The 12,158-nt window shown below is 37.3% G+C and overlaps 1 protein-coding gene across 1 annotated transcript in view; it reads left to right on the plus strand.

The window, feature by feature from the left end:
• Positions 1-12,158, plus strand: part of LOC122810136 (T-cell immunomodulatory protein-like) — a gene marked incomplete at its 5' end in the record, with an annotated part of 1,692,898 nt that overhangs the window by 702,937 nt on the left and 977,803 nt on the right. Inside the window, one exon of the mRNA XM_044081610.1 lies at positions 2,953-3,061. Coding sequence (XP_043937545.1) covers positions 2,953-3,061 — 109 coding nt within the window. The remainder of the gene's footprint in view (positions 1-2,952; positions 3,062-12,158) is intronic.

A 12,158-nucleotide genomic window follows, 5' to 3' on the forward strand; every position in this document is an offset into this window, starting at 1 on the left:
GTGTGTGCATCTTGAGGTTTAGACTTCTGGCATGGAGTAGCATTACTCTTAGTTTTTTATCCCTTGTGATACCTATGGAGGTGGGTTTATCTTTTGAGCCTTGCCTAAAAAAGGCACTATGGGGGTAGCAAGAGCCTTTGCCAATATCCAAAAGCCCAGGGGTGACAGGTGAAAGCCGTCCCTAGCGAAGCATCGTGGCTTGTCGAGCATGTCATCCCAGGCTGACAGGCATTGGATCCCCTTTGAATGACACCAATACTTAAGCCAATTGTTGAAATTGATCATCTTGTCTTCATATTGTGGCATCATTCTTGGTGAGGGTAAGATGCTACTTAAGGTCAGGGTCATACCGGCCTGGGCTACATGCTCAGAGAGCTCCTCTGTCTCTTTTCATGTAGTCTAGGGAGGTACATCTCAGGTCATTCACACCAGCATGGACAATGACTGAGTCTTATTTGTACTTGCCTTGGAGTGACCTGAGTGCTTGTGTTATGTGGCGGATCCTAGCGCCTGACAGGCAGCTCACCGTGACCTTCTCCTTGTTCAGCCTGGTGAGCGGGACGTCAGTGTGCCTGACTATAGAGTCACCTATTACAAGTGTATCAGGTGTGTTGTTTAGCCTTAAGGGCTGTGACTGTTCGGCACACTGGCTTTGTGAGCTATTTGTTGCACGTGTTTTGTTTTGGGGTAACGGTTGCTTGGGTCTCTGCTTTGGAGGTTTCTGCTGCTTAGGCACATTTTTATTTAGAGCCTCCGAGTATGTTTTTGTGTGTTTATGTGTTTGGTTTGCTGTCGTGGTAGGTCTATGTGAGACTGGAATTGTAGTGAGTGTGGTTTCCTTCTCCTCCTGACTGGTTTTGCCAGTACTGAGTTGAGAGAGCTTAGCCTCCAGTATGGCTATATGGTTGCATCTCTCACATGTGTTGGAATTTGTTAGGAGGAGGAGAGGTTTGTCTGTGTACATGAGGCAGTTGTAACATTGCCTCAAGATTCCCAGATTCACCAGCTGGACCGGAGAGGAGATTGACAACTGACCTTTGGACATGCTAGAATAGTATTGGGAATTCCTTTATAATTGAAAAAAAGGGCCAAAGCCTTTAACCAGAAATTCCCAGCTCAGAAGGGCAGAGTCCAGCCTCTCCTCCCACAAGAGTGCAGACCATGAACCTTCCTAATGTAAAACAACTGGTCTGAAGCCCAAGTGCTTAATCCAAAACATGTTGCTCTAACAACTTCTAAGTATTTAACAGCAATATTTAAAATCTGTCCTTGATTTTTTTAGCCTTTTTTTTGCTTTTGTTTCCCTGCTTCTTCAGCTAAGAGGTTGCAATTGGAAAGCCATTCCCGAGATAGGCAATAATAATTTCTTAACCAGTGTCTTCTGTGCCTGAAGAAAATGAAGACTTGACTGAAACTTTTAAGTATTTTAAGTGAAGAAGCATGTTTACTCATTGAAGAGGTATGTGAAAACAAAAGGTCTCCATGTGTAGGTAGAGGAGGGAAGTAAATAGCTTTGTGGGGTGATGTGAGGAAGCACTTGTATTTTTACGCAGGGCACTGAATACATAGAACAACTTTCCTGGATAGGAATTTATGGTGCGTTATTAAGCTGTTTCTGTTGAGGTTGGGATGAATTAGTCAGTAGGCTGAATAGGATCTTCAGAGTATTCAAAATGAAAGTGGGAACGCTGCTGCCTAGATCAACCAGGTCATCCACATTGCATGTCAGAAATCAATATCTAGCTATTTTTGAAACTTGAGGGTTATATCTTCTTTCACCATTAGGAGATTTAGCAATAGTGACATGTAACATTTAACATTTCTGCGAGATATCATTTTGATAGGGACCTGACTAGCAATATGCTGAACTGTATTCTGAATGTTATACTAGAAACTGTGACTTAAATTTTCTTTTTGTCATGGAAATGCTATTGAAAGAAACAATTCATTGTTGAGGTAAGCAGTGTAAGAGTGACTGGTATTTTTGTGAATTGTTAACACAAGTATTTGCAATTCGTATGCAAACATTACACTGTATTTTAAAACATATAATGCTCAGGAACTGATGCATACATTTTTAAGGTGTTTTCTGGTCCCCCAGTAACTAATAAACCCTTTTTGCTGCCCCCATTTTCCCTGCATCTCACAACAGTGGGCATGGAATGTGAGAATTGGGAATCATGAGCCATCAACCTTAAAGGCAATGGAAGTTGTATTTTTTGTCTTTAACCTCCCCCTTTGTTGGTCACAAGGCATAGCATAATGCCTGCCATTCTTGTCCATTTGTGGGTGCAGACTTTTGTATCCTTGTACTCATCTGAAGAAATATGCTGCTTTTGGTGGGTGCATACTACCAGACTCTGCCTTTTCTGCCCTACAAGGTGGAGTGTTCACCTTCAGTCTAACACACAGGTGCCAGTCCTCTAGGTGGAAGCATGCCAACCTGAGCCAATGTCAGGCACTCCCCCCTACAGATGTCTCTTCCAGTGCCTGGGTCACCAGTCAAACACTAGTCTGAGCTGTAGTTATGCCCTTGCACCTGTACACCATAGAACTGGAATGTGATTATTGATGTGTCAATGACTTGCTTGTGATACTGTGCATCTCTGAAGAGTTTTACACTCAACATATCAAGTAACTCAGTTTAGAACTACAGATTTAATGATGATGATACTAAAAGGCCATTTTCTGGTGTTGTGGTCTCTAGTAACAGTCTAATTTGTATTGTATTGTATAACAGTAATTTACTAGGTCATTTGATGCCCTTAAAAACATTGAAGGATTATTTTTTTATGGTGCACGCCCATCAAAATGCTGTCATTCATTGTTGTGTCTACCACAACTTTAAGGTATCCAGCACTGTCATTTGACAACAAATGTTTCATCTTATTGGTTAAGGCACATATAATGCTTGTTTGTGGGTTTTTAACATTGTTTCTTATTTTGTTACAGGGCATATTAGACATGTTTCTGCTAAGTAAAGGCAGCTCAGATGGTGAACTTGTCATTCATGCACTGAAAAATAACTTTGAAGCTGATGCTTATTTTGTCAAGGTCATTGGTAAGTGACAGTTTTGCTGTTTGTTGTACAAAATAGCACTTTATTTGGGATGTGTCTAATATGAATGTGCATAATTCTCTAGTTTGCATTGTACTTTACAAATAATAATGCTGAATATGTGTTATGAACCATAACACTGAAAGTCACAAAATGATTGAAGGAAATACTTTTCTGGAAAGGTCTGGAAGCTTAGGCAGAAGTAATGTAAAAAAGAAAAAGCGAATAACATAATAGTACATCATACATTTTACAACCTGTAATTTGTGAAAGATGTTGCAGAGTAAAAATACATGGTTGCCTTTATTTAATGTCTAAAGCAGGCCATTTTAAAGTCTAGTACATTGTACTGTTATACAGTCTAATATTACAGATGCTGAACAAGAATTTATTTTTGCATTAGCAGCCAGTGATCACATTTGTGTTTGTAATGACTTCCACTCACTTAATTTACCACTCTTTATTGCATTACATTCTACAAGATTGTGTCCTTAATATGAGCATCATTGTACATTATATTTGTTAAAATAGAGCTTATGATCCAAAGAATTGATGAACACAAATCTGAACTCTTAGCTGTTTTTTTTAATCTGTAAAACAGTGGCCAGTTTGTGTTCTTATAAATTAAATCAAAGGCAGAGGCTTTGTTAGAAAAATTGGCAGTAACTGTCACACCAAAAATACCAAAACAGGCAAATCTGTGGGCGTCTTGTAAGAGAGGTCAGTAAACTGAAGTACTTTTTTCATTTACTTGCTGATGGCTTTCTTTAGGTAATGATAACATTATTATTATTATTATTATTATTATTATTATTATTATTTTTATGTCTGTCTTCCTTACGTAGTGAACTGTTTTGTCATTACCGAAGAATTGATTAAATGAATTGGTGTGTAGTGTACAGAAAAAGTCCATTGTAAACTGTGATTGCTGCCACATAATTGATAGTGAGGGAGAGGTGGGAAGAAACACTGAAAAGGTATAGATTGTTCATCACAGTCAGTGGTGAGTATGCTCTGCCTCCTCTTTGATTGAGTTCCCTTTGTTAATGATGCGTAGCGGCTTTCAGCAAAATCGCTGGCATTCATGACTGATGGTTATTGTTAAGATGGATTTAGTTGTGTATTGCTGTGACAATGACAACAATTACCCTTGCTGTGGTTCTGTTACAGATGAAGTCTCAGTGGAGTGATGCTATACTCCTTAAAGACAGGTTCATATGTGGTAAATTCAGAGAACAAAATGTGTAGCCTGTTTTTCACCTAAAAATTCCCCTCCTTTCTCCACAAGAGATGAACACTTAAAGTAATTAGAAGGGCCTTAAGTAAATATAACTAAAAATGGCTTTCTTAAATCACTTTTATAAATTTTTGATAAACTGCATACTATACCAGAAAAAAATCATTCTCCTATACTTTTCTTTTATGCACCTCCCTGATTTGATAGAGTACCTCACTGTTTTTTTTTCTCACTTTCTTAATTCACTACAGCTGTCTCAGTGTTCCACATCGTTCATTGAGTTTATCGGTGCTCCTTTAACCCACAGTCCAGTGCCTGTATCTTATCCTAAGGGCATCCTTGGGTGGGAGGGTGCAGGTGGTGCTGCCCTAACATCAAGCCAGAACTCTTTTTCTGTTTTTATCCTACACTTAATTGTTACTTCTTTCCTTCTCATGCAGTCTCAGTGATGTGCTGGGGGATGGGGGGTAGAGGCATGTAGCATCTCACCCAACCTCTGTGGCAGCTCAGTCATGTTTCCGCTCTGTTTCCCTTCCTTCTTTTGGCCATGGTTTCTGTACAAAACATCTTCAGCCTCCAACAGAGATCGTTGCAGGGATGCCCACGTGACCAGCAGCCTCAATGGGATGGAGATGAGCCATCCCACCCTGCACTCCATCAGTCACCCCAGCCTTTAATTGCAGAAAGTTGCCCAAGCTGTTGGCAGGGCTCCATCTCTCTACTCCACCAGAGTACCTAGTATACCACACTGTTTTTAATTTTCCCAAAGCAAGAGACACAATCATCTAGGGTACATTTAGCACATACCAGACTTTTATTTTCAAATTTTGCATGCTGTTTCTGTCAGAAGGAAAAGTATTCCAAAAGTTAATGCTGTCAATTATTCTATTTTTTTTAATTATAATAACTATTGAGGTGGAGCAGCTGTGTGGACATATGTCTTAATGGGTCTATTTCAAAATATCGAATGGGCAAATTGTTGAACCCGACATGGTCAACAATTCAGCCCATCAAACCAGTTTGACTTAGATCATGGTACAGTGGAGATCAGGAAATTTACCCTTTTCCCACACTGTAGCACAATCTCAGATTTGGTATATATATAATTAGCAGAGGATGTTAGGGTGCAGGGGGGCTTGCTCCCTACAAAGGCATGTTTTTGTTCAAGGGTGTAGTTTGGCTTTTTGTTTTTTCTTGATGGACTGAATTGTCGACCATATGGTCTCAACAATTCAGCAGTTCAATACTTTGAAATAGATCAGTCTTTACAGTTATGAGTACAGAAGGAAGTTAAAGTTTATCTGATAAGTAGTAAGAGCAGAAAATGGCAGAAGCTGAGCAGCAATTTTAATAAAAGGCTATTTTAGGATTATAGGCCTATCAGAATTAACAGTAGTCTAACATCACTAGTTCAAAGGTAATGTACCGTAGTTGCAAACAGAGCACAACAACGTTTGGGGCACCTATAGATTTTTTATTGTATATGTTCTGCTTTCAGCCTAGATATTTTTACTTCCTTTTAGCTTAGATATTTTGTAGTCCTTTTCTTTTCATGTTCATATATATTTTAACCTTATTTTTAACATCTTCTACTACTCTCCTGGTACCAGATTGTGGCCTATTTTTCCTCTTCAGGGGTGCAAGCTAGCCCATTATTTCCCTGACCAAGGCAAGAGCCCTATTGCTGATTCAGAGCAAGAGACCGGAGGCCCATTTGCTCCGCTTCAGATGCAAGTGTCAGACACTGGTAGTGGGCTGTAAGAGGTGAGGGTGGTCCCTAACACCTCTCCATGGTAGCTGTAAGTTCCATAATTACTGCTGTCCTGGAGGGATGCACATACACATCAGAGAAACATGCCCAGTTCCTCTGGCTGTAGTGCAGTTGGGGTCATCACTCCAGTCCATAATACTGCATTCTAGACTTCCACATTCCAGTTGGAGTCAGCATTACCTGGACTGTATTACCTCCCTTTTTCCTAGAATAGGCAAGCTGGCATCAGTGTCTTACTTCTTTCCCACCACCTGGCTGTTCCAGCTTGTTATCTGGTGTGAAGTTAGGGATTCATCCCTCTGTTCCACAGAACTGTGGTGATGTTCAGCATTTTTGTACTGTACTCCTTATTTAAAAAACAATAAATAAAGTTCATTGACTTTACTCATCTAACAAAAGTCATTTAGTCTTCTTAAGTAAACTATAAACTTTAAAACCTTTTCTTCCAAGCTCATATGACGCTTTAATCTCCCTTAGCATTTTGCCATACATTTTTACTTCTCCTGCCAACTCCTGGGTTTCTCCGTTGCCTTGCCTAAATACTTTTGAGCTGTGATTGCTTTAAGCTGTTGACTAGAGGCTGTGTAGAAGTAGTGTAATCACAAATTATACCAGTAATGTGAACAGTACGGGATTTCTGAGATAGTGAAATGCACGCATTGCACGTAATAAAGCAATTCACTCTATATTAACTTTTGGAAGCAAAATTTTAGAGTTAGGATTAACATTTTAGCTAGAGTTTTAAGGTTAGGGCTAGGACAGTGTGTTATAGTTTGGGTTAGTGTATTAGGGTTAGGATGTGGAATTAGATTTAGAGCTTTTGGATTAGGATTGAAGACAAGAGTGTAGGGCTACTGTTGGGTATCGAGTTTTAGTGTTAGGGTTGCACTTTTATAGAGTTTAAGTTTTATTATTAAGGCTACATTTACAAACAGAGTTACTACATCACTGTCAGTGATCTAGTGTAAATCATGTTCATATTCCAGAAAGTAAGATACATGAGTAGCTTTATTATTGCTACTTTTATAGTTAGGGTTACTATATTTAAATGGCATTGGTTACCAAGTTTGATTAAGCCTAATTTTTGTTCACATTCCAGAAAATGAGATGTACAAAAGTTTCCCCGATTGCTGTAAGTTAGCAGTGCTACTCCTCTGTGTAGTCACCTAAATCCTTATTTAGATGTACTCTATAAAGAGAAATAAAGCTGGAAACGGCCAACACTGTAAACTGAACTCAAAAATTCCGTTCCAAAATGCAGCATGAACGTTACACTAGCACAAGTTGAACACCAAGTACGAATGTCTCCAAAACCACTTTATTCTTTCCAAAATACAAATTGTTAAGCGCTTTCATCTAATAGTGTAGACTTCATCAGAACACACAAATTAAAATACTCACAGTTTATATATAGCCTTTAGCCAATCGGAAATTAATTTAATTTCTTCATATTAAAGCTTTAAAGTGCCAGTGTATTAATCCCTTTTCATTAACTATAAAATACATTTTCATTCACATTTAAAATCCTTGTTAAATAACTCATCCTTATCTCTCTGAAACACATTGAAATACATTCATCCTAACTGTAAAAACATTCTAGTACGTATACTACTAAATGCACCCACCATCTTAGTTAATAATAGTAATTATTTTGTAAGACAATAACAAGACAGTTCAATTAGCGAGCCATCTACTAAAGATTTCTAGAATAGGTTTTCCAGAATAGGTTTTATGGATATGTGGTCATTAATACCAGGATGTACTGAGGCATTCACCTTAATTTGCCATCTAGCCTCCAACTCTCCCAGTTTCTTCTTAATACTACCACCCCTGGGATTACCTCTAACTATATCAAGTATACCAAAATGGAAAGTTTCACATATTTTGTTACCATCCAAATGTCTCCATAGGGCATTGTTTACATCTTTTTTGTTCATACAATAACAGTGGTCGTAAATTCTCTGCCTAAGACATCTATCGGTCTTCCCTATGTAAAAACAAGGGCACTTTGTGCATTTTGCTAAATACACTAGATGTTGCGATCTACAATTGCCCTTCTGAAATTTGACCACTGTCTTATTAATATCCTCCAAAATAAGTAGGGATGTGTTTATAATAAACCTACACTGGTTGCATGTACCACATGTTGTAGTACCTCTCGAAGCTTCTTTGATATTTCTCATTGCTTTTTTCGTTTCTAATTCCATTTTCATATTGTTACCATTCCTTGACACAAAAATTAGGTTTTTCACCCACAATCTTGAAAATACTCATATCAGTTTTTAGAATATTCCAATTTCTCGAAATAATGTTCTTAATGTCGGAACTGTAAGGAGCGTATTGCAATATACATGCACTTGTAAACTCGCAGGGGTTGTCTGTATTCATATCCATACTACCACATTTTTTGTTCAATGGCCCACTCCCTATTAAAGATTTATATTTCTTCCCCCATTCGTTCTTAACATATTCTACAATGTCAGTCACCACTCCAAGGGGGTACCCCCTCTTTGTGAACAATCCCCCTATAATCTAGTTCTACTATCAAATCTGAAAATTCAGAAGTCATCCTGGCCGCCCGTATACATTGTACTTTTATTATACTCCTTTTTTGGCTAAAAGGATGACAACTAGAATACTCTTAAGTAACAATTACTAAAAGTTTCCTTTCTGTAAATCTTAGATTTAAATTTTCCATTTTCCACAGTAATACGGGTATCCAAATAGGAAATTTTTTCCTCAATATTAAAAGTGAATTTGAGATGACTACTTCTAGTGTTTAAGTATTCTTTAAAATCATTTAATTCTTGTAGGTCTCCTTTCCAAATTAAAAAAATATCGTCCAAGAATCTATAGTAACATGTCATTTTGTTATACCATTCTGTTTTGAATATAAATTTATCTTCCCAATCCAATAAAAATAAGTTGGCAAAAATGGGGGCACATGCCACCCCCATAGCAACCCCTTTAGTTTGTACATAATATTCTCCTTCAAACAAGATATAATTATACCCTAAAATAATTTCCATGAATTCCAAAATAAGGGAAATTCTATCCCAAGACATGTCACTATATTTCCTACTATTATTATTCAGCCTCGATAGTCCCTCATCCTGGGGTATACTGGAAAAAAGCTCGACCACATCTATGGTCACTAGTATCACATTATTTGTTAGTGTCTGACTGCAATCTCCCCCAAAAATCCCATGAGTCTATAATAATGCTTGATTTTAGAATATAGGGGTTTTAACCATGTGTCAACTATCTTACCAAAAGGGAAATTTTTGGATTTGTTCCCTGATATTATAGGCCGAAAAGGAGGGTCATCCATATTTTTATGCACTTTAGGAATGCCTACAATTGTACTGACAATAGGAAACTCAACTTTTAAAAATCCATACATTTCAATATTAATCCTGTCTTCTAGTAACAAGTCTTCTAAAAACAAGTCAGTTTTGTGGTAACCAATGTTAACTTCATTGATAGAAGAAATAACATAGTTACCTGAGTTTAATAATATACTATTAATTTTGTTAATGTATTCTTCATTTTCATATATTACTACCCCACCCCCTTTGTCAGGGTTCATTATTCTTATATTTTTATTGAATTGGATATCTTTTAGTATGGAAGCCTCATTTTTACTAAGATTGTATTTCCTTTTATATGCCTTTCTTTTATTTCCATATGCATATATTTCATCAATTACAATTTTTTCATATGTGGCTAAAGTATAATTCGGGGGGGGGGGTGTCTACACTTCTCTTTTTAAAAATCGAGTCCTGCTCTTTCTTGTTGTTATTAAAATATATGGCTAGATTTAATTTCCTTAAATATTTTTTTAAAATCAACAATATAGTCCACTACATTAAAATTACTGTTGGGAACGAATGTTATCCCTTTGGAAAGTAACAAAAAGTGTTCATCCTTAAGTTCAATATTAGTATAGTTGTAGATGTTGAATTCACCACAACTACTCATAATATTATTCACCTTTACTATTCCTAATTTCTTTTCTGTGGATTTTGGTCCTTGTTCCACCCTTGATTCCCCCATTGGTTGGTACTTCCCTTTCGCTGCCATTGATTTTGTTCTCTGTAGGGTTTCCCCTTTCTTATATCTTCTTCTAAAAAATCCAGGGAAGGAAAGTTTTTCCTATACCTGTCCCTATTGTCCCTTGTATTAACATAATTCTGTTGTAATTCATTTCTGTTTTTCTGGTGCATCCTTTTCTTACTATAGTCAGTTTGCTCCCATCTATACGCATTACCCTTCTCAGCTTTTTACATTTTCTCTCATATTGTTTGTTAACTAGGTTTTGCACCCATGTATATTGAGTGTTCAAACAAAATTCACATTCATCAAATAGCAAATCATTAGATATAATATCATTCAACTTTTCAAGTTCACCTAACAAAATGCAAATTTTCTTGTCATTACAATCCATAATAAACCTCATAAATGTGAACCCAAAGTTGTCAAACATTTTTGAACACTCAGCCATAGTAACGGAGTCCATATCAATACCCATAGGGTATTTAAAAAACCTAAGTCCCATAGGGACAATGTCAGTATCTAAACATTTCTTCAAATAAACGTTTTCAAGCTGTAAACTTTTGAGCATTTTCAGCTTTTTCCCAAAATCATAAATAAGATCTTTAAGTGTTTTATTGTCACTTGTATCATTTTTTACATTGTCCTCACCTTCGTCATCGATATTATTTCTACCACTAAAGTCAAAGTCAGCTGTAATGAATTTATTAAAACTATAATGCGCTCCTGATACAAGTGACAATAAAACACTTAAAGATCTTATTTATGATTTGGGAAAAAGCTGAAAACGCTCAAAAGTTTACAGCTTGAAAATGTTTATTTGAAGAAATGTTTAGATACTGACATTGTCCCTATGGGACTTAGGTTTTTTAACTGCCCTATGGGTATTGATATGGACTCCGTTACTATGGCTGAGTGTTCAGAAATGTTTGACAACTTTGGGTTCACATTTATGAGGTTTATTATGGATTCATAGGGTTCATAGGATAGTACTAGGCTAACTGCCCTTGCAAGCCATTTTAAGCCTAGCCAGTTATCCCCTGTGAGATTTAAACCCTGTACCTTGTGTTTGTAAAGCAAACACCTTAACCATTAGGCCACCCTCCCAACCCTGATCATCGATCATTGATACTACCTTCCCTCTTAAGCAACAGTCACAACTCTCCCCTAAAAAATACCCACCTCTACCAGTGTCAACTCCAATTCCTTCATTATTAAGCCCATTCAACCAGCCTCAAAAAAATACTACCAAACTTAACACCCGGCAGTCTCGCAGCCGATCAACTCTCTTGAGTTTCTAAAACTAGCAGTCAGTCAATCTCCTATCCTATATATCTATACTAATTTAAAATCACTCCCATCTCTGAGCAATACATACCAATTCTCTGGATAACCTCACACATGAGCCCCTTGCACAAAGGTGAACCCTCCACAGACTTCAACTAATCGACCTACTGCCATCCTCTCTCCACTAGCCAAAATCCTAAACAACGCTATTCAACAACTCCTTGATCACCTTATCAAAAACAACCTAACTCCCAACATGGTTTCGACCAAGACATAGTACAAACATGGCTCTTGTTATCCTTGATCCTCTCTTCTAGCATATTTATCAAGGCGATATTGAAGTGTATTAACCCACCATTTAGTTCGCGCAGGAATCGGCGTGTTTTATGCCCCTAGTAAAACATTTAAGTGACTGCCTACAATAAAACACTATGTTGCTTTCGGCACAGATGCTGAATATTAATTACATTGCAATGTGTCAGGCGGGGCTTAGTACTGCGCATCTGGTGGGTTAATACACTTCAATATCACCGAATAGAAAGGCACAGATACACTAACCCGCGTTACATTGCGCGCAGTAATTGTAATGACAAGAAAATTTGCATTTTGTTAGGTAAACTTGAAAAGTTGAATGATATTATATCTAATGATTTGCTATTTGATGAATGTGAATTTTGTTTGAACACTCAATATACATGGGTGCAAAACCTAGTTAGCAAACAATATGAGAGAAAATGTAAAAAGCTGAGAAG

The sequence above is a fragment of the Protopterus annectens genome, chromosome 8.part1, assembly GCF_019279795.1.
Source record: "Protopterus annectens isolate FY-2018-M chromosome 8.part1, PAN1.0, whole genome shotgun sequence".
Classification (NCBI taxonomy): Eukaryota; Metazoa; Chordata; order Ceratodontiformes; family Protopteridae; genus Protopterus; species Protopterus annectens.